Below are 24,014 nucleotides of genomic sequence, written 5' to 3' on the forward strand. Positions count from 1 at the left end.
GATATTCTTTGGCTTGTGTGCGGCTTCTCGGCTACTCGGCCATCGAAAAACACATTTCATGAAGCTGCCAACAAACAGTGTGCTGACATTGCTTCCAGAGGCAGTTAGGACCTCGGTAGTTAGTGTTGCAACCGACAGACAATTTTTATGCACTACTCTCTTCAGCACTCGTTGGTCCCGTTCTGTGAGCTTGTTTGAATGTCACTGAGCTCTTCAGTGCGGGCCATTCTACATGTCGATATCTGTCTATGGAAATGTGATGTCTGTCTGCTTGATTTGATACATCTGTCGGCAACTGGTGTGGCTGAAATAGCTGAATCCACTCATTTGAAGGTGTGACCACATACGTTCTTGCCATGTAGTGTATATCGTATATATATATTTATATATATATATTTACATATTGAACAAAAATATAAATGCAACATGTAAAGTGTTTTACCGGAGTTTCTTCCACCTCTCTCTTTATTCTCACAACTGTCGTGCAAAAAATGTGTTTACAGCCCTGTTTGTGAGCATTTCTCCTTTGCCAAGATAATCCATCCACCTGACAAGTATGGCATATAAAGAAGCTGATTAAACAGCAGGATCATTACACAGGTGCACCTTGTGCCGGGGACAATAAAAGGCCACTCAAAAATGTGTTTACATCCCTGTTAGTGAGCATTTCTCCTTTGCCAAGATAATAATATAATAATAATATAATAATAATAATAATATATGCCATTTAGCGGACGCTTTTATCCAAAGCGACTTACAGTCATGTGTGCATACATTCTACGTATGGGTGGTCCCGGGAATCGAACCCGCTACCCTGGCGTTACAAGCGCCATGCTCTACCAACTGAGCTACAGGACTACAGGACTATAATCCATCCACCTGACAAGTATGGCATATAAAGAAGCTGATTAAACAGCATGATCATTACACAGGTGCACCTTGTGCCGGGGACAATAAAATGCCGCTCTAAAATGTGAGGTTTTGTCACACAACACAATGCAACGGATTTCTCAAATTTTGAGGGGGCTTGTAATTTGAATGCCGACTGCATGAATGTCTACCAGAGCTTTTTGGCAGAGAATTGAATGTTAATTCCTCCACCATAAGCCGCCTCCAACGTCATTTTAGAGAATTTTGCAGTACGTCCAACTGGCCTCATAACCGCAGACCACATGTATGGCGCCGCGTGTGCAAGCCATTTGCTGACGTCGACGTTGTGAACTGAGTGCCCCATTTTTTATTAATTTGGAAAATTCAATTTTTAAATGCGTGTAGGTCAGTCACAAAAACTTCTCAAATTTAATCTATTGAAAAATCAGGCTTTAACAAAAAATCTTTGGGAAAAAGTCAAGGGGCGTGAATACTGAAGCCAAGCTATCTGTATCAGTCTCTATCTCTATCGATCCAGTATCTCTGCACATTGGAAATATGGTATTTTGACACTGTATACTGTGCTAACTTACTTTATCATGTTCTTCTTATTTTTATTTCTCGTGTGTTTTTGTTCTACCTTGTTATTTTTAGAATTACATCAATATTGATTACTGCATTATTGGGGTTGAGAAGAAAGGCATTTCACTGTACTTGTGCACCAGTGGAGACCACTGAGGGGAGGACGGCTCATAATAATGGCTGGAACAAAGCAAATGGAATGGCATCATGTGTTTGATGTATTTGAAACCAGTCCAACTATTCTGCTCCAGCTATCCAGCACGCCCATCTTTCCCAATTCAGATGTCACCAACATCCTGTGTTGTGACCTACCCTCAGACAACATTATCCATGCTAGCTCCCTACCTGACATCTCCCTCAGACAACATTATCCATGCTAGCTCCCTACCCTCAGACAACATTATCCATGCTAGCTCCCTACCCTCAGACAACATTATCCATGCTAGCTCCCTACCTGACATCTCCCTCAGATAACATTATCCATGCTAGCTCCCTACCCTCAGACAACATTATCCATGCTAGCTCCCTACCCTCAGACAACATTATCCATGCTAGCTCCCTACCTGACATCTCCCTCAGATAACATTATCCATGCTAGCTCCCTACCCTCAGACAACATTATCCATGCTAGCTCCCTACCCTCAGACAACATTATCCATGCTAGCTCCCTACCTGACATCTCCCTCAGACAACATTATCCATGCTAGCTCCCTACCCTCAGACAACATTATCCATGCTAGCTCCCTCGCTCACATCTCCCTCAGACAACATTATCCATGCTAGCTCCCTCGCTGACATCTCCCTCAGACAACATTATCCATGCTAGCTCCCTAACTGACATCTCCCTCAGACAACATTATCCATGCGAGCTCCCTACCTGACATCTCCCTCAGACAACATTATCTATGCTAGCTCCCTACCTGACATCTCCCTCAGACAACATGATCCATGCTTGCTCCGTACCTGATATCTCCCTCAGTAACATTATCTATGCTAGCTCCCTACCTGACATCTCCCTCAGACAACATTATCCATGCTAGCTCCCTACCTGACATCTCCCTCAGACAACATTATCTATGCTAGCTCCCTACCTGACATCTCCCTCAGACAACATTATCCATGCTAGCTCCCTACCTGACATCTCCCTCAGACAACATGATCCATGCTTGCTCCGTACCTGATATCTCCCTCAGTAACATTATCTATGCTAGCTCCCTAACTGACATCTCCCTCAGACAACATTATCCATGCTAGCTCCCTACCTGACATCTCCCTCAGACAACATTATCTATGCCAGCTCACTACCTGCCAGCCAGTGAGAGAAAATGCTAATCTCCTCCATCATCTCTCTTTTTTAAAATTCTGTCTATCTTCTTATCTCTCTCTCTCTCTCTCTCTCTCTCTCTCTCTCTCTCTCTCTCTCTCTCACAGGAGTTTCAGATAGACTCGGGGAGGAAAGCTTTCAATGAAGGTGGAAATTAAGAAACAGAAAATTGTGTTGTAGCTACAGTATCTCTCCTCTGTTTATGGTAATTAATGGAGCTGTGTGCAGAGCTATCTATTAAGATTATGTAAATACAAGGCTCTGGCTGTGTGTGTGGGCCACCTCCTACGTTTGGCTACCGTAGACCATTGTGCCAGTGTTGATCAGGACCAGGGGAAGGGAGAGAGGCATCAAATTAATCCATCAGGCTGCATTGGGACAAAACAGGAAGGAGATGAATTAGCTTATACGAAGACCAGATGACTGTTTCTGTTTGGTAGACGAATACAGCAAATCAACTCAGACTCTTTCTCTCTCTCTCTCTCTCTCTCTCTCGCTCTCTCTCTCTCTCGCTCTCTCTCTCTCTCTCGCTCTCTCTCTCTCTCGCTCTCTCTCTCTCGCTCTCTCTCTCTCTCTCTCTCGCTCTCTCTCTCTCTCTCTCTCGCTCTCTCTCTCTCGCTCTCTCTCTCTCTCTCGCTCTCTCTCTCTCTCGCTCTCTCTCTCTCTCTCGCTCTCTCTCTCTCTCTTCTCTCTCATGCTCTCTCATGCTCTCTCTCTCTCTCTTCTCTCTCATGCTCTCTCATGCTCTCTCTCTCTCACTCTCTTGCTCTCGCTCTCTCTCTCTCTCATATATCTGTCCAACAATTTGTCCCTCCCTCCCCAGCTATCTATCTCTCAATCCAATGGGCTTTATTGGCATGTGAAACAAATGTTAACATTGCCAAAGCAAGTGTAGTAGATAATATACAAAAGTGAAATAAACAATAAAAATGAAAAGTAAACATTACACTCACAGACATTCCAGAAGAATAAAGACAATACAAATGTCTTAGTATGTATATACAGTGGTACAAATGGTTAACTTCTTAAGGTATAGGGGGCAGCGTTTTCACTTTTGGATAAATAGCGTGCCCAATTTCAACTTCCTGCTACTCATGCCAAGAAAATAAGATATGCATAGAAAACACTCTGATGTTTCTAAAACTCTTTAAATCGTGTATGTGAGAATAACAGAACTTATGTAGCAGGCAAAACCCAGACGACAAACTATTCAGAATATTTTTTTCAGGTCTCTGTCTGTTCAGTGAGTTCTCATTGGGAAACTATATTTCTTAGGAATTTGTTTTCAGTTCCTACCGCTTCCACTGGATGTCACCAGTCTTTGGAATTTGGTTGAGGTTATTCCTTTGTGCAATGAAGAAGTAAGGCCATCTAGGAACTGCGTAACACTGTTGAGAGTTGCGCAAGACTTGAAAAGTAGCTTGGTTTGTTGTGTTCCTGTATTGAACACAGATAGACCCGTCTACAATTTGATCGATTATTAACGTTTAAAAATACCTAAAGTTGTATTACAAAAATAGTTTGAAATATTTTGGCAAAGTGTATACGCAACTTTTGAAATATTTTGTAGTGACGTTGCGCATTTTGGAAGCTGATTTTTCTGGATCAAATGCGACAAATAAATTGACATTGTGAATATATATGGACGGAATTAATCAAACAAAAGGACCAATTGTGATATTTATGGGACATATTGGAGTGCCAACAAAAGAAGTTCGTCAAAGGTACAGCATGTTTTAGATTTTATTCCTGCGTTTTGTGTAATGCCTGCAGGGATGAAATATGCTACCCTCTTTGTTTACTGTTGTGATATCATCAGATAATAGCTTCTTATGCTTTCGCCAGAAAGCCTTTTTAAAATCTGCCATGTTGGCTTGATTCACAACGAGTGTTGATTTAATTGAATATATGTGATTTAATGAAAGTTGTTTTTGCCACGCATTTCTCTGGCTTTTGCCCAAGTGGGACGTAAGTGTCCCCTATACCATAAGAAGTTAAAGTACAAAAGGGAAAATAAATTAGCATAAATATGGGTTTTATTTACAATGGTGTTTGTTCTTCACTGGTTGCCCTTTTCTTGTGGCTACAGGTCACACATGTTGCTGCTGTGATGGCACACTGTGGAATATCACTAAGCAGATATGGGAGTTTATCGAAATCCGGTTTGTTCTCTAATTCTTTGCAGATCTCTCTCTCTCCTATCCTGCTTCCTCATTGCATGGTTCTGTCAGTAGTTTAAAGAAGCTCTCACAGTCCACAAAAAGACTGCCCACTTTGCAGAGGGAGAAAATAAATCTTCACTCACATTCCCCAAAACAGAATTTGTGGAGACATGCACCACCTCATCACTTTCAAACACAGAAAGATCAAGAAAGAGGTCAGTAGAGAAGTTCAAAGGGGACAACATGTCACAACATTGTATTCAAACAACACTGTTTCAAAAATAGAATGAGATAAATATTTTATCACAACAGTAACCACAACAGTCACCACAACAGTAACCACAACAATAAAAATAGTCATTACAACAATAAATATAACAGTCACCACAACAGCTTTAACCACAAAGTCACCACAACAGTCACCACAACAGTCACCACAACATGTAACCACAACAGTCACCACAACAGTCACCACAACAGTAACCACAACAGTCACCACAACAATAACCACAACAGTCACCACAACAGTAACCACAACAGTCACCACAACAGTAACCACAACAGTAACCACAACAGTAACCACAACAGTCACCACAACAGTAACCACAACAGTAACCACAACAATAACCACAACAATAACCACAACAGTAACCACAACAGTAACCACAACAGTAACCACAACAGTCACCACAACAGTAACCACAACAGTCACCACAACAATAACCACAACAGTCACCACAACAGTAACCACAACAGTAACCACAACAATAACAACAACAGTAACCACAACAGTCACCTCAACAGTAACCACAACAGTAACCACAACAGTCACCACAACAGTAACCTCAACAGTCACCACAACAGTAACCACAACAGTCACCACAACAGTAACCTCAACAGTCACCACAACAGTAACCACAACAGTAACCACAACAATAACCACAACAGTAACCACAACAATAACCACAACAATAACCACAACAGTAACCACAACAGTAACCACAACAATAACCACAACAGTAACCACAGCAGTAACCACAACAGTCACCTCAACAGTAACCACAACAGTAACCACAACAATAACCACAACAGTAACCACAACAGTAACCACAACAGTAACCACAACAGTAACCACAACAGTAACGAAAACAGTAACCGAAACAGTAACCACAACAGTAACCACGGCAGCATTGAAGGTCCCCAGGAACACAGTGGCCTCCATCATTCTTAAAAACTGAATAACTTTGGAACCACCAAGACTCTTCCTGGAGCTGGCCGCCCGGCCAAACTGAGCAATCGGGGGCGAAGGGCCTTGGTCAAGGAGGTGACCTAGAACCCAATGGTCACTCTGACAGAGCTCCAGAGTTCCTCTGTGGAGATGGGAGAACCTTCCAGAAGGACAACCACCTCTGCAGCACTCCATCAATCAGGGCATTATGGTAGAGGGGGCAGATGGAAGCCACTGCTCAGTAAAATACCCATGACAGCCAGCTTGGAGTTTGCCAAAAGGCACCTAAAGGACTCTCAGACCATGAGAAACAAGATTCTCTGGTCTGATTAAAGCAATATTGAACTCTTTGGCCTGAATGTCAACTGTCAAGTCTGGAGGAAACCTGGTACCATCGCTACTGTGAAGCATGGTGGTGGTAGCATCATTCTGTGGGGATATTTTTCAGCACCAGGGACTAGTCAGAATTGTGGGAAAGATGAATTGAGCAAAGTACAGAGAGATCCTTAGACAGTCAGAGGAAAGCCCATGAAATTGTCAGAGACTCGAGTCACCTGAGTCATAGACTGTTCTCTCTGCTACCACACGGTAAGCGGAACACGAGCTCCGGTAGTCCAGGATCAAAAGGTTCCGTAACAGCTTCTACCCCCCAAGCCATAAGACTGTTGAACAATTAATCAAATGGCCACCTGGACTATTTACATTGACCCCTCCTCCATTTGTTTGTACTCTGCTGCTAATCACTGTTTAATAGGTATGCATAGTCACTTCACCCCTACCTACATGTACAAATGACCTCAACTAACCTGTAACCCCTCACACTGACTCAGTACCCCCTGTATAGAGCCCAGTTATGTTTTAATTTCATTTAATTTATCCGTTATTTTACCAGGTAAGTTGACTGAGAACAAGTTCTAATTTACAGCAACAGCCTGGGGAATAGTTACAGGGGAGAGGAGGGGTGATGAATGAGCCAATTGGGAACTGGGAATAATTAGTTGGCCATGATGGTATGAGGGACAGCTTGGGAATTTAGCAAGGACACTGTGGTTAACACCCCTACTCTTACGATAAGTGCCAAGGAATCTTCAATGACCTCAGAGAGTCAGGACAACCCGTTTAACGTCCAATCCGAAAGACGGCACACTAACACTGCACTGCTCACACAATGTACATAATGGACATTACACATAATACAACAACCACTTTTCATAGATGGCCTATAGGAAGGACATCCACAACTTTGCCCAGGCCAGTGACTTACATAGAGCTGGACTGCCATTGGTCTATTTGATTTCTGTACAGTCAGTCAATAATAATCACATTCCCTCCCCGGGCCTGTTGTCCGTGGTCATCCCGGACCCATCTAGAACAAGAGGGTTGTGATCTCCACACACTCTCCTTGTTAAAACAGAGCTGACTGAACAACACAACACATGGTCAGACTCAGACATGCCAGTGCAGTGAGGGAGACGGCTCAGAGTGAAACACAGAACAAGGTTATGCGATAGTCAAACAGGATAAATAAAGTGAGAGTTTAAATTTCAGAGAAATGATTTGTTCAGAGAGAACGTATGTGAGAACATGCTAGGGAGAGTTAGGGAGTGTGTGAGCTTGTGTAGGTGTCTGTGAGAAAAAAGAGAGGGTGAGATAGAGAGGGTGAGAGAAAGAGAGAAAGAGAGAGAGATAGAGAGGGAGAGAGTCAGAGATATAGAGGGAGAGAGAGAGAGAGAGAGAGAGAGAGAGAGAGAGAGAGAGAGAGAGAGAGAGAGAAAGAAAGAAAGAAAGAAAGAAAGAAAGAAAGAAAGAAAGAAAGAAAGAAAGAAAGAAAGAAAGAAAGAAAGAAAGAGAAAAAGAAAGAGAGAGAAAGAAAGAAAGAAAGTAAGAAAGAGAGAGAAAAAGAAAGAGAGAGAAAAAGAAAGAAAGAGAGAGAGAGAGAGAGAGAGAGAAAGAAAGAAAGAAAGAAAGAAAGAAAGAAAGAAAGAAAGAAAGAAAGAAAGAGAAAGAAAAAGAAAGAGAGAGAGAGAGAGAAAGAAAGAGAGAGAGAGAGGGAGAGAGAGAGAGAGAGAGAGAGAGAGAGAGAGAGAGAGAGAGAGAGAGCTAAGACACTCAGTGATGCTTTCATTGAAGGGATCCTAAGAAGAGTGACGTTAAAACATCCCAAGGTCTTGTCCCATTGGCTTATCAGCATTGACAGCTCCTTCGCCATGCTGAGTGACTGACAGAAGGGTTATGGTGCCAACGACAGGAGAACGGGTACTGGAGGAACGCAGAGGGGCCTTGGACAGACAAAGATGGAGCCAGTCGCACAAACACACTGGCTTCTACAGATGTAGGATTTTAATTTGAGAACAATGATCCTGCATAAACAGGAAATTGGAATAATTATGTGGATTATAATTAATGGATATTGTTTTGCAAGGGTTGATACATTTTTCGTTAGGGCAAATATAGTCTGACTTTTTAAAGTGGAAATTACAATCTTTTGACGCCTTTTTTAACCTCAAATAATAATATCCTACATCTGTACCATACTATACTGTACCAATACATCTAATCTGAAATATTAGTTTTATGACTGGGAACAGGATTGCACTTTGTATAACTCTAATAGTTAAGAGTTAAGACAAAGGAGTAGATGAATTCATTCTCTGATATTTTTGAATCAGGAAGCTTCTCAGTTCCACTACCACGTGCTGCATGTTGAATATTACATGACAAGAGACACACATTAAGAGACAGAGAGAAAAGACAGACACAGAGAGACAGAGAGACAGACACAGGGAGACAGACAGACAGACAGACAGACAGACAGACAGACAGACAGACAGACACAGAGAGACAGACACAGAGAGACAGAGAGACAGACACCGAGAGACAGAGAGACAGACACAGAGAGACAGACACAGAGAGACAGAGAGACAGACACAGCGAGACACAGAGACAGACACAGAGAGACAGACACAGGGAGACAGAGAGACAGAGACAGACACAGAGAGACAGAGATAGAGAGACAGAGACAGGGAGACAGACACAGAGAGACAGACACAGAGAGACAGACACATAGAGACAAACACAGAGAGACAGACACAGAGAGACAGACAGAGAGAGACAGAGAGACAGACACAGAGAGACACAGAGACAGACACAGATAGACAGACACAGACAGGAGACAGAGAGACAGAGACAGAGAGACAGAGACAGAGACAGACAGAGAGACAGAGAGACAGACACAGAGAGACAGACACAGAGAGACAGAGGGACAGACACAGAGAGACAGAGAGACAGACACAGAGAGACAGAGATACAGACACAGAGAGACAGACAGACAGACACAGAGAGACAGATAGACAGACACATAGAGAAAGAGAGACATAGAGACAGACACAGAGAGACAGAGAGACAGACACAGAGAGACAGAGAGACAGATACAGAGAGACAGACAGACAGACAGAGAGACAGAGAGACAGGCACAGAGAGACAGAGAGACAGGCACAGAGAGACAGAGAGACAGACACAGAGAGACAGAGAGACAGACACAGAGAGACATAGAGACAGACACAGGTAGACAGAGAGACAGACACAGGAAGACAGAGAGACAGACACAGGGAGACAGACAGACACACACAGAGAGACAGAGAGGCAGACACAGAGAGACAGAGAGACAGAGAGACAGAGACAGACACAGAGAGATAGAGAGACAGACACAGAGAGACAGAGAGACAGACACAGAGAGACAGACACAGGGAGACAGAGAGACAGACACAGGCAGACAGAGAGACAGACACATGGAGACAGAGAGACAGAGAGACAAACAGACAGAAAGGGACAGAGAGACAGACACAGAGAGACAGAGAGACATACACAGAGAGACAGACACAGAGAGACAGACACAGAGAGACAGACACAGAGAGACAGACACAGAAAGACAGACACAGAGAAACAGAGACAGACAGACACATAGAGACAGAGATACAGAGACAAACAGACAGAGATACAGAGAGACAGACACAGAGAGACAGACACGTAGAGATAGACACAGAGAGACAGACACAGAGACAGACACAGAGAGACAGAAAGACAGAAAGGGACAGGGAGACAGACACAGAGAGACAGAGATAGACACAGAGAGACAGAGAGACATACACAGAGAGACAGACACAGAGAGACAGAGACAGAGAGACAGAGAGACAGACACAGAGAGACAGACACAGAGAGACAGAGGGACAGACACAGAGAGACAGAGACAGAGAGACATAGACAGAGATACAGAGAGACAGACACAGAGAGACAGAGACAGAGAGACATGGACAGAGATACAGAGAGACAGACACAGAGAGACAGGCAAAGAGAGACAGAGAGACAGAGAGACAGAGACAGAGAGACAGATACAGAGAGACAGAGACAGAGAGAAAGAGAGACAGAGAGACATGGACAGAGATACAGAGAGACAGACACAGAGAGACAGGCAAAGAGAGACAGAGAGAGAGAGAAAGAGAGAGAGAGAAAGAGAGACAGAGAGACATGGACAGAGAGACAAAGAGACAGACACAGAGAGACAGAGAGACAGAGAGACAGAGAGAAAGGCAGTGAGGAAATGTGAATCAAATAAATGTGAATGAAGCCTCCATGCACCTCCAAGTCAACCGTCTCCAGATAATGATGTGTATGGGTCCTGGATGGGTCCTGTATGGATCCTGTATGGGTCCTGGATGGGTCCTGTATGAGTCCTGTATGGGTCCTGGATGGGTCCTGTAATGATCCTGTATGGGTCCTGTATGGGTCCTGTATGGGTCCTGGATGGGTCCTGTAATGATCCTGTATGGGTCCTGTATGGGTCCTGTATGGGTCCTGTATGGGTCCTGGATGGGTCCTGGATGGATCCTGGATGGGTCCTGTATGGGTCCTGTATGGGTCCTGTATGGGTCCTGTATGGGTCCTGGATGGGTCCTGGGTCCTGTATGGGTCCTGGATGGGTCCTGGATGGGTCCTGAATGGGTCCTGGATGGGTCCTGGATGGGTCCTGAATGGGTCCTGGATGGGTCCTGTATGAGTCCTGTATGGGTCCTGGATGGGTCCTGTATGAGTCCTGTATGGGTCCTGGATGGGTCCTGGATGGGTCCTGGATGGGTCCTGGATGGGTCCTGGATGGGTCCTGTATGGGTCCTGTATGGGTCCTGTATGAGTCCTGTATGGGTCCTGTATGGGTCCTGAATGGGTCCTGGATGGGTCCTGGATGGGTCCTGGATGGGTCCTGGATGAGTCCTGTATGGATCCTGGATGGGTCCTGGATGGGTCCTGGATGGGTCCTGGATGGGTCCTGTATGGGTCCTGGATGGGTCCTGTATGGGTCCTGGATGGGTCCTGTATGGGTCCTGGATGGGTCCTGTATGGGTCCTGGATGGGTCCTGGATGGGTCCTGAATGGGTCCTGGATGGGTCCTGGATGGGTCCTGGATGGGTCCTGAATGGGTATGGGTCCTGGATGGGTCCTGTATGGGTCCTGTATGGGTCCTGGATGGGTCCTGGATGGGTCCTGAATGGGTCCTGGATGGGTCCTGGATGGGTCCTGGATGGGTCCTGAATGGGTCCTGTATGGGTCCTGGATGGGTCCTGGATGGGTCCTGTATGGGTCCTGGATGGGTCCTGTATGGGTCCTGGATGGGTCCTGGATGGGTCCTGGATGGGTCCTGGATGGGTCCTGGATGGGTCCTGGATGGGTCCTGTATGGGTCCTGTATGGGTCCTGGATGGGTCCTGGATGGGTCCTGTATGGGTCCTGTATGGGTCCTGTATGGGTCCTGGATGGGTCCTGTATGGGTCCTGTATGGGTCCTGGATGGGTCCTGGATGGGTCCTGGATGGGTCCTGAATGGGTCCTGGATGGGTCCTGGATGGGTCCTGGATGGGTCCTGTATGGGTCCTGTGTGTTCACAGTGTGATTAGTTGTTACACCCTGATATACAGCTGGAGTAGGCCTACTAAACGCCGGAGTAGGCCTACTAAACGCCGGAGTAGGCCTACTAAACGCCGGAGTAGGCCTACTAAACGCCGGAGTAGGCCTACTAAACGCCGGAGTCGGCCTACTAAACGCTGGAGTAGGCCTACTAAACGCCGGAGTAGGCCTACTAAACGCCGGAGTAGGCCTACTAAACGCCGGAGTAGGCCTACTAAACGCGGGAGTAGGCCTACTAAACGCCGGAGTAGGCCTACTAAACGCCGGAGTAGGCCTACTAAACGCCGGAGTCGGCCTACTAAACGCCGGAGTAGGCCTACTAAACGCCGGAGTAGGCCTACTAAACGCCAGAGTCGGCCTACTAAACGCCGGAGTCGGCCTACTAAACGCCGGAGTCGGCCTACTAAACGCCGGAGTAGGCCTACTAAACGCCGGAGTAGGCCTACTATACGCCGGAGTCGGCCTACTAAACGCCGGAGTAGGCCTACTAAACGCCGGAGTCGGCCTACTAAACGCCGGAGTAGGCCTACTAAACGCCGGAGTAGGCCTACTAAACGCCGGAGTAGGCCTACTAAACGCCGGAGTAGGTTCCAATGCCTCCTGCTCCTAAAACACTCAGTTCAGTTTCCGTTGAAGGGAGAGAATGCTGTTCGAGGCTCCCTGAGCATCAGAAATTAATCTCGGACTTCTCTGTTTCTCTGATTCACATAGACTCTGCAAACAAACAATGTGCTTATGTGGACAGGGTGTAAATAGGATTCAGCAAACAAACTAATCACATAAGCAAACAGGAACATTCTGATTGAAACACGGACATATTGCAATAGAATACACACACACACACACACACACACACACACACACACACACACACACACACACACACACACACACACACACACACACAACACACACACACACACACACACACACACACACACACACACACACACACACACACACACACACACACACACACACACACACACACACACACACACACACACACACACACACACACACACACACACACACACACACACACACAGACACACACACACACACACACACACGCGCAGACACACAAACACAGAGCATGGTCACACACACACACACACACACACACACACACACACACACACACACACACACACACACACACACACACACACAAACACACACACACACACACACACACACACACACACACACACACACACACACACACACACACACACACACACACACACACACACACACACACAGAGTGATATTAGTGTTCCAACAAAGAGGACAGAGGAGAAAGGTAATGTATAATGTAGTCTCATTGAATTGACCAAAAGTCCATACGACCGGTGCCCAGCTATCACCTGCATGTCTGAAGCTGTCACCTACACCCAACATTGGTGGCTAGCACTCTCTCTCCTATGTCCATCAGACATCTCTCTCTCTCTCCTATGTCCATCAGACATCTCTCTCTCTCCTATGTCCATCAGACATCTCTCTCTCTCTCCTATGTCCATCAGACATCTCTCTCTCTTTCTCCTATGTCCATCAGACATCTCTCTCTCTCTCCTATGTCCATCAGACATCTCTCTCTCTCTCTCCTCTGTCCATCAGACATCTCTCTCTCTCCTATGTCCATCAGACATCTCTCTCTCTCTCCTATGTCCATCAGACATCTCTCTCTCTCTCTCCTATGTCCATCAGACATCTCTCTCTCTCTCCTATGTCCATCAGACATCTCTCTCTCTCTCCTATGTCCATCAGACATCTCTCTCTCTCTCCTATGTCCATCAGACATCTCTTTCTCTCTCCTATGTCCATCAGACATCCCTCTCTCTCTCCTATGGCCATCTCTCTCTCTCCTATGTCCATCAGACATCTCTCTCTCTCTCCTATGTCCATCAGACATCTCTCTCTCTCTCCTATGTCCATCAGACATCTCTCTCTCTCTCCTATGTCCATCAGACATCTCTCTCTCTCTCCTATGTCCATCAGACATCTCTCTCTCTCCTATGTCCATCAGACATCTCCCTCTCTCTCTCTCCTATGTCCATCAGACATCTCCTCTCTCTCTCTCCTATGTCCATCAGACATCTCTCTCTCTCTCCTATGTCCATCAGACATCTCTCTCTCTCCTATGTCCATCAGACATCTCTCTCTCTCTCCTATGTCCGTCAGACATCTCTCTCTCTCTCCTATGTCCGTCAGACATCTCTCTCTCTCCTGTCCATCAGACATCTCTCTCTCTCTCCTATGGCCATCAGACATCTCTCTCTCTCTCTCCTATGTCCATCAGAAATCTCTCTCTTCGTTGTCCGTCAGACATCTCTCTCTCTCTCTCCTATGTCCATCAGACATCTCTCTCTCTCTCCTATGTCCATCAGAAATCTCCCTCTTCGTTGTCCGTCAGACATCTCTCTCTCTCTCTCCTATGTCCATCAGACATCTCTCTCCCCTATGTCCATCAGACATCTCTCTCTCTCTCCTATGTCCATCAGACATCTCTCTCTCCTATGTCCATCAGACATCTCTCTCTCCTATGTCCGTCAGACATCTCTCTCTCTCCTTTGTCCATCAGACATCTCTCTCTCTCCTATGTCCATCAGACATCTCTCTCTTCATTGGCCATCAGGATGAGCCTGGTTGATCTGCCAGGGTTAGCAGTTCATCATCATGACCACTACATTCCCCCCTGATCCCAGTTCATCATCATGACCACGACATTCCCTCCTGATCGCAGTTTACCAAACCAACTCACATTCCCAACTGGGCATAGAACCAAAACCAACTCACATTCCCAACTGGGCATAGAACCAAAGCCCACTCACATTCCCAACTGGGCTTAGAACCAAAGCCAACTCACATTCCCAACTGGGCATAGAACCAAAACACACTTCTAACTGTTTCCGTCTGCAAGGGAGGAGAACTTTCTCCTTGTTGTTGTTCCTTATGGCCTTCTTTTCTCTTCAGCTCTCAGTCTGTCAACAAGTCCTGTTATGTGTCTGGAGTATGACATCATCTGAGGCACCTCCTGGCGTCTAACCTATCTTCCGAGGCAGGTCCTTTGAGTGTTGCCCAGCCGTGGTCTGTATTGTTCAGAGGCGATATTTCCTTGTCTAGCCAGGAAGTTGGCCATGTCTGTCCAGGACTCATTAGCTTTAGAGCTCTGACAGAGATGACGGGGACCACAGACACCTCTAGCAGACCATTAGCACTGTCTTACTAAGACACACACCTGAACACACGCACGCACGCACACACACACACACACAAACACCCGCACAGACAGAGAGACAGAGAGACAGAGAGAGAGAGAGAGAGAGAGAGAGAGAGAGAGAGAGAGAGAGAGAGAGAGAGAGAGAGAGAGAGAGAGAGAGAGAGAGATATTTATGCACCTCACACTCAGCCTTCTGCATTCTTCCAGTCAGGAGAGAACAGACAGGCCGGGCACTTGACCTTTTGCACCGTACAGCTCTGACCCCACAGGCTCCGTCTCCCCTGCTACGCTGTGTGTGTGTGTGAGAGAGAGAGAGAGAGAGAGAGAGAGAGAGAGAGAGAGAGAGAGAGAGAGAGAAAGAAAGAAAGAAAGAAAGAAAGAAAGAAAGAAAGAAAGAAAGAAAGAAAGAAAGAAAGAAAGAAAGAAAGAAAGAAAGAAGAAAGAAAGAAAGAAAGAAAGAAAGAAAGAAAGAAAGAAAGAAAGAAAAAAGAAAGAGAAAGAGAAAGAAAGAGAGAGAGAGAGAGAAGAGAGAGAGAGAGAGAGAGAGAGAGAGAGAGAGAGAGAGAGAGAGAGAGAGAGAGAGAGAAGAGAAAGAAAGAAAGAAAGAAAGAAAGAAAGAAAGAAAGAAAGAAAGAAAGAAAGAAAGAAAGAAAGAAAGAAAGAGAGAGAGAAAGAAGAGAAAGAGAAGAGAGAGAGAGAGAGAGAGAGAGAGAGAGAGAGAGAGAGAAGGAGAGAGAGAGAGAGAGAGAGACAGAGAGAGAGAGAGAGAGAAGGGGAAGGAGAGAGAGAGAGAGAGAGAAGGGAAAGGAGAGAGAGAGAGAGAGAGAGAGAGAGAGAGAGAGAGAGAGAGAGAGAGAGAGAGACAGAGAGAGAGAGAGAGAGAGAGACAGAGAGAGAGAGAGAGAGAAGGGGAAGAGAGAGAGAGACAGAGAGAGAGAGAGAGGGAGAGAGAGAGAGAGAGAGAGAGAGAGAGAGAGAGAGAGAGAGAGAGAGAGAGAGAGAGAGAGAGAGAGACAGGGAAAGAGAGAAGGGGAAGGAGAGAGAGAGAGACAGAGAGAGAAGAGGAAGGAGAGAGAGAGAGACAGAGAAAGAGAGAAGGGGAAGGAGAGAGAGAGAGAGAGGGGGAGAGAGAGAGGGAGGGAGAGAGAGAGAGATAAAGAGAGAGAGAGAGGGAGAAAGAAAACAGGAACAAATAGATGTGTGTCCAATAACAAGTGCCACAGTCAAAAGTAGAAACATGAATAAATCAAATCGAACTGTATTTGTCACATGCTTCGAATACAACAAGTGTAGACCTTACCGTGAAATGCTTATTTACAAGTACTTAACCAACAGTGCAGTTCAAGAGGAATAACATATTTACCAAACAGACTAAAATAAAAAGTAATAATAAAAAGTAACACGATAAGAATAACAATAACGCATATATAGGAGGCTATATACAGGGTGTTACGGTACAGAGTCAATGTGGAGGCTATATACAGGGTGTTACGGTACAGAGTCAATGTGGAGGCTATATACAGGGTGTTATGGTACAGAGTCAATGTGGAGGCTATATACATGGTGTTACGGTACAGAGTCAATGTGGAGGCTATATACAGGGTATTACGGTACAGAGTCAATATGGAGGCTATATACAGGGTGTTACGGTACAGAGTCAATGTGGAGGCTATATACAGGGTGTTACGGTATCGAGTCAGATTACGGGGATACTGATTAATTGAGGTAATGTGAACATGTAGGTGAGGATGTGACAATGCATAGATAATAAACAAACAGTGAGTAGCAGCAGTAAGCAGTGTACAAGAGGGGTGGTGTCAATGTAAATTGCCCCGTGGAGATTTTTATGAATTGTTCAGCAGTCTAATGGCTTGGGGGTTGTAGCTGTTGAGGAGCCTTTTGGTCCTAGACTTGGCGCTCCGGTACCGCTTGCCGTGCAGTAGCAGAGAAAACTATAACTTAGGTGACTGGAATCTCTGATCATTTTTTGTGCTTTCCTCTGACACCGCCTGGTATAGAGGTACTGGATAGCAGGAAGCATGGCCCCAGTGATGTACTCTGCCATTCGCACTACCCTAGCGCCTTACGGTCAGATGCTGAGCAGCCATACCAGACGGTGATGGAACTGGTCAGGATGCTCTCGCCGGTGCAGCCCATGCCAAATCTTTTCAGTCTCCTGAGGGGGTAAAGGTTTTTTCGTGCCCTCTTCACGACACCATAAAGGAACTTGAAACTCTCGACCTGCTCCACTACAGTTCCGTCGATGTTAATGGGGGCCTGTTCGGCCTGCCTTTTCCTGTAGTCCACGATCAGCTCCTTTGTCTTGCTCACATTGAACGAGAGGTTGTTGTCCTGGCACCACACTGACAGTTCTCTGACCTCCTCCTTATAGGCCGTCTCATCTTTGTTGGTGATCAGCCGTTCCACTGTTGTGCCGTCAGCATGTTTGGCCATGCAGTCGTGGGCGAATAGGGAATACAGGAGGGGACTAAGTACACACCCCTGAGGGGCCCCAGATTTAAGGATCAGCGTGGGAGACATGTTGTTGCCTACTCTTACCTGGGGGCGGCCCATTAGGAAGTCCAGGATCCAGTTGCAGAGGGAGGTGTTTAGTCCCAGAGTCCATAGCTTAGTGATGAGCTTCTTGGGCACTATCGTGTTGAACGCTGAGCTGTAGCCGATGAATAGCATTCTCACAAAGGTGTTCCTTTTGTCCAGGTGGGAAAGGACAGTGTTGCGTGCGATTGAGATTGTGTCATCTGTGGATCTGTTGTGGCTGGTATGCATACTGGAGTGGGTCTATGTTGTCCCGGAGGATGTTGCTTATGTGAGCCATGACCAGCCTTTCAAAGCACTTCATGGTGACCAACGTGAGTGCCACGGGGTGGTAACCATTTAGATAGGTTACCTTCGCTTCCTCGGGCACAGATACTATGCTGGTCTTCTTGAAACATGTAGGAATTAATGTAGGTATTACAGACTCGGTTCGGGAGAGGTCAAGACACTTGACAGTTGGTCAGCGCATACTTTTGAGTGCACGTCCTGGTAAGGCCCAGCGGTTTTGTGAATGTTGACCTGTTTAAAGGTTTTGTTCACATCAGCACCTGAGAGCGTTATCAGACATTCAGCCAGAACAGCTGGTGCTCTCTTGCATGCTTCACTTTTGCTTTCCTTTAAGTGAGCTTAAAAGGCATTTGTGAGGCTCGCATCGCTGGGCAGCTTGCGTGTGGCCCTGCCACATCCAACGAGCTTCAGTGCCGTTGTAGTAGGATTCAATCTTAATCGTGTATTGCTTTTTTGATGGTTCGTCTAAGGCGTCAGGATTGGTCTCCCGCTCCTTGAAAGCGGCAGCTCTAGCCTTTAGCTCGTGCGGATGTTGCCTGTAATCCATGGCTTCTGGTTGGGATATGTACGTACAGTCACTGTGGGAACGATGCACTAATTTGTGAAGCCGATGAATTTAAAAAATCACACGTCATTTTTAACCCAGCCACAACAAACACATTTCTTCTCCTTTCTAGAATCCATTACATACAGTACATCAAGACTATCAGGCAATCTATATAATCCACTTTGTTAGATGTGTTTAGTGTCCGTGGCCTTGGAAATATCTCGTCCCTATAGCACTCTGTTTTCCGCGATTAGAAGACATCTGCCATTGACGGGGAAAAGAAGACCTTGATTTAAACCAAGAATGCAGCGCACACATGTTTTAATGTCGTTTTATTCTTCCAACGGACCCCTGAAAAGCTATCGCACGACACAAAGGAGGGAACAGTAGTTTGCCAGAACCTCAATAAACGAATCAGTGAGCTGGAGTCAGCAGAGCTTCAGCAGCTTTTTCCCTAGTGTACGGCGTGTCTACTAACCTTTAGCAGAGACGGGGAAGAAAGAGAGGGAAAGCGAAGGACAAAGGAACAGGAAGTGTTCCCTGGTGTTTTTTTCCCCCACACAGTATAATTACACATCCCTGACTATTCCTCTGGAATGATATTAGCCGTGCTCATGTGTAGCGGTGAAAATAGCAGAGTGGCCAAGGAAACACAGCCACACTGATGGCATTACAGCTACCTAGCGATAAAGTGGCCTCACCTCTTTGTGTGTGTGCGTGCATTTGTGTGTGTGTGCGTGCGTGTGTGCGTGCGTGTACGTTTGCATGTGTGCGTTAGGGCTAGCCTACAGTAATTGCGTGTGTGAGTTGGAGTGTGTGTTAGTGTGTGTGTGTGTGTGTGTGTGTGTGTGTGTGTGTGTGTGTGTGTGTGTGTGCGTGTGTGTGTGTGTGTGCGTGCGTGTGTGTGTGCGTGCGTGTACGTTTGCATGTGTGCGTTAGGGCTAGCCTACAGTAATTGCGTGTGAGTTGAGTGTGGAGTGTGTGTTGTGTGTGTGTGTGTGTGTGTGTGTGTGTGTGTGTGTGTGTGTGTGTGTGTGTGTGTGTGTGTGTGTGTGTGTGTGTGTGTGTGTGTGTGAGTGATGGGACATTCTTGTTATATTGAAACAGTATATGTTTGTGTTTGTGAAGTGTCGGAGAGATGGAGATCGCACCATTACTCTGTCTGTATGAGTGTGGTTCTGTGTGTGTACATGTACAGGAATACATGTGCGTATTGACTATAACCAGCAGCTAATGGGGATCCATTATAAATAAATACCACAACGTGTACCTCAGAAACCCCGCAGGCGCAGCAGTCTGAGCGACAAGAAGCTTAACCAGATTCTCCAGGTATTCGTGATGACAGATTTTTTTTTTTATAACACCTTCTCTCATTAAGATCCTTTTCCTGAAACAACCCGGTCGTGTCTGAACGGCACAATTACCTTGGTGACGTCTTGCCATGGCGACAAGCCTTGCCATCTCTTATTAATTTATTATCTCTTATTATCTCTTATGAATTTATTATCTCTTATTATCTCTTATTATATCTTATTAATTTATTATCTCTTATTATCTCTTATTAATTTATTATCTCTTATTATCTCTTATTAATTTATTATCTCTTATTATCTCTTATTAATTTATTATCTCTTATTATATCTTATTAATTTATTATCTCTTATATCTCTTATTAATTTATTATCTCTTATTATCTCTTATTAATTTATTATCTCGTATTATCTCTTATTGATTTATTATCTCTTATTATATCTTATTAATTTATTATCTCTTATTACCTCTTATTATATCTTATTAATTTATTATCTGTTATTATCTCTTATGAATTTATTATCTCTTATTATCTCTTATTATATCTTATTAATTTATTATCTCTTATTATCTCTTATTAATTTATTATCTCTTATTATCTCTTATTAATTTATTATCTCTTATTATCTCTTATTAATTTATTATCTCTTATTAATTTGAATTGGGCGTCCACATTCTTTGTATGATTATTAATAATACCAATAACAATACTACTACTACTACGACTACTACTACTAGTTACCATGGCGACAAGCCTTGCCATCTCTTATTAGGAGAAGCTGAAATTGATTGTATAATTGGATCAAAACAAATGTAATTGTATTGATCACATGCTTCGCAAACAACAGGTGTAGACTAACAGTGAAATGCTTCGCAAACAGCAGGTGTAGACTAACAGTGAAATGCTTACTTACAGGTCCTTCCCAACAATGCAGAGAGAAATAAAATAGAGAAATAATAGAAAAGTAAAAACACATAAACCTCTTATCCCTTTTTTAAAATGTTCGCTAAAATTACATACACAAATCTAACATCCTGTAGCTCAGGCCCTGAAGCAGGGATTTGCATATTCATGGTAACATTTTAATTTTGAGGGAATGTAAAAGGAATGTAAGAGAATATAACACAATAGCTCTGGTAAAAGATAATATAAAGTTAAAAAACAAAACGGTCTTTTGTATTTTCATTTTTTGTACCATCATCTTTGAAATGCAAGAGGAAGGCTGTAATGTATTATTCCAGCCCAGGGGCAATTTCGATTTTGGCCACTAGATGACAGTATATATACAACGTTTTAGACTGATCCAATGAACCATTACATTTCTATTCAAAATGTTTTATGAAGACTGCCCAAATGTGCCTAATGTGTTTATTAATATATTTTCAAATTTGTGCACTCTCCTTAAACAATATCATTGTTTCACTGTAATAGCTACTGTAAATTGGACAGTTCAGATAGATTAAACAAGAATGTATGCTTTCTGCCAATATCAGATATGTCTATGTCCTGGGAAATGTCCTTGTTACTTACAACCTCATGATAATAACATTAGCCTACATTAGCTCAACTGATTCACAATAAGTAACTATATCTTGGCTATATATGTAGTACATGCACAAATACCGAGTTGATGAGGGCTATGAGGTAGTTTCCATATCTTACATTACTCATCTCATATATATATATATATATATATATATATACTGTATTTATACCATCTATTGGACCTTGCCTATGCTGCTCGACCATCGCTCATCCATATACAGTGGAGAGAGGAAGTATTTGAAACACTGCCGATTCTGCAGGTTGTCCTGCAGGTTTTCCATGTAGAGGTCTGTAATTCATAGTTACACTTCAACTGTGAGAGACGGAATCTAAAACAAAAATCCAGAAAATCACATTGTATGATTTTTAAGTAATTAATTTGCACTACAGCCCCATCTATGTGATTGGGGGCGTGCTTGGCCCTCCGTTTCCTGTAGTCCACGATCAGTTCTTTTGTCTTGCTGAAGTTGAGGGAGAGGTTGTTGTCCTGGCAACACACTGCATGCTGTTTTCTGACACTCGGTCTCCGGGGTTCTTTGGAACAGTTGTTTGACCGTCTTAACGCTTCATGGGTATAGTTCTGGACTTGGTTCTCAATAATGCATTTTGTCCCAACGGAGGAGGGTTGCATTCCGGGTTCTGTCTGGCACGGTTTCAGCCGGGGCACTCAGTGCCTTCTTTGCCTGTGCCTGTGGTTATTGGGTCTGATGGCGTCTATGATGGCTGTTGTGCCTGTGGTTATTGGGTCTGATGGTGTCTATGATGGCTGTTGTGCCTCAAGGGCATCTGTTGATCCATCTGTTTCATTGGATGACAGTTACCCGTCTGAATGCATCTCGCCATTGCCAGGTTTCGCCGTCGTGCCTGAGGGGTAGCCCGCGACTGCAAGCTGATCACGTCAGACACATCCTCACTGGGATGAGAAGCGCTGTGTGTTGGCTACTCGCAAAAGGGGGATTGGTCGACAATGCTAAGGGTGCTGCATATCAATTAGCTGGAGCTACTGGATGTTTTCCTGGTGCTGAGATATTTTCTTTCAATATTGGAGGGCCTTCCAGGAAAACATCCAGTTGGTAAGGTCCGGAAACATAACATCGGTGGAGTACATCAACAGGCAGGGGTTAGACGCGGTCTCTCACTGCTGATCTTGGCCCGTTGTCTGCTCATCGTGAACAGGGGTACATTTCCTGTGACATACCAATACGGATGCGGAATTCCTTTACGGGGGGGGGGAGTCCTCTCTCTCACGAGCTTCATGCATTGTGAGATAAAGCGCATTGTTGCCTGTTCTCCTCAATAAAGTATCTACATACTAAGGTTGGGAATTGATTATTTGCCACATTAGTGGCCTTGGGTTCAGCTTCTACTCCGGTGGACATGGTCACCTTGGAGAGTGTCCGTCATGGTGGGTTGTTGTTTCCCATTGGACAGCTCCATCTTAGTGGCCCAGAGATCATCTGCCTGTTAGCCAAGGACCCATTGGACAGCTCCATCTTAGTGGCCCAGAGATCATCTGCCTGTTAGCCAAGGACCCATTGGACAGCTCCATCTTAGTGGCCCAGAGATCATCTGCCTGTTAGCCAAGGACCCATTGGACAGCTCCATCTTAGTGGCCCAGTGATCATCTGCCTGTTAGCCAAGGACCCATTGGACAGCTCCATCTTAGCGGCCCAGAGATCATCTGCCTGTTAACCAAGGACCCATTGGACAGCTCCATCTTAGCGGCCCAGAGATCATCTGCCTGTTAGCCAAGGACCCATTGGACAGCTCCATCCTAGCGGCCCAGAGATCATCTGCCTGTTAGCCAAGGACCCATTGGACAGCTCCATCTTAGTGCTCAGAGATCATCTGCCTGTTAGCCAAGGACCCATTGGAAAGCTCCATCTTAGTGGCCCAGAGATCATCTGCCTGATATCAAGGACCCATTGGACAGCTCCATCTTAGCGGCCCAGAGATCATCTGCCTGTTAGCCAAGGACCCATTGGACAGCTCCATCTTAGCGGCCCAGAGACCATCTGCCTGTTAGCCAAGGACCCATTGGACAGCTCCATCTTAGTGGCCCAGAGATCATCTGCCTGTTAGCCAAGGACCCATTGGACAGCTCCATGTCTTTGGGATGTGTTGAGGGTTGGTGTCAGGTTTAAATGAACGGCCACAGATATCAGGGTTGATGGCAGGGGTTTACCCTCGAAGTTTGACATAGAGTTGGTTCAAGTCATGAGAATTAAATATTTGCAAGGGTTGGTTCAGTCAGGTTAAATGAGTTTGAGGTTGGTGTCAGGTTAAATGAGTTTGAGGGTTGGTGTCAGGTTAAATTGAGTTTGAGGGTTGGTGTCAGGTTAAATGAGTTTGAGGGTTGGTGTCAGGTTAAATGAGTTTGAGGGTTGGTGTCAGTCAGGTTAAATGAGTTTGAGGGTTGGTGTC

At 45.0% G+C, this 24,014-nt stretch overlaps 1 protein-coding gene across 1 annotated transcript; it reads right to left on the reverse strand.

Moving 5' to 3' along the window:
• Positions 1-10,808: 10,808 nt before the first annotated feature.
• LOC127914850 (uncharacterized) lies at positions 10,809-17,796 on the reverse strand. The gene is made up of 2 exons (XM_052492600.1): positions 17,722-17,796; positions 10,809-12,086 (listed from the first exon to the last, which is right to left on the reverse strand). The coding sequence occupies exons 1-2, from the start codon at positions 17,794-17,796 to the stop codon at positions 10,809-10,811; spliced, it is 1,353 nt and encodes a 450-aa protein (XP_052348560.1).
• Positions 17,797-24,014: the final 6,218 nt, after the last annotated feature.

The sequence above is a fragment of the Oncorhynchus keta genome, chromosome 34 (genome assembly GCF_023373465.1).
Source record: "Oncorhynchus keta strain PuntledgeMale-10-30-2019 chromosome 34, Oket_V2, whole genome shotgun sequence".
Taxonomy (NCBI): domain Eukaryota; kingdom Metazoa; phylum Chordata; class Actinopteri; order Salmoniformes; family Salmonidae; genus Oncorhynchus; species Oncorhynchus keta.

Excerpts from the sequence above, each read along its gene's own strand:
- LOC127914850 (XM_052492600.1), bottom strand. The coding sequence starts at position 17,796 with ATGGCCAAACATGCTGACGGCACAACAGTGGAACGGCTGATCACCAAC. Across the intron at positions 12,087-17,721 it reads AGACGGCCTATAAGGAGGAG|GACCCATACAGGACCCATCC; the intron begins GTCAGAGAACTG and ends GTGAACACACAG.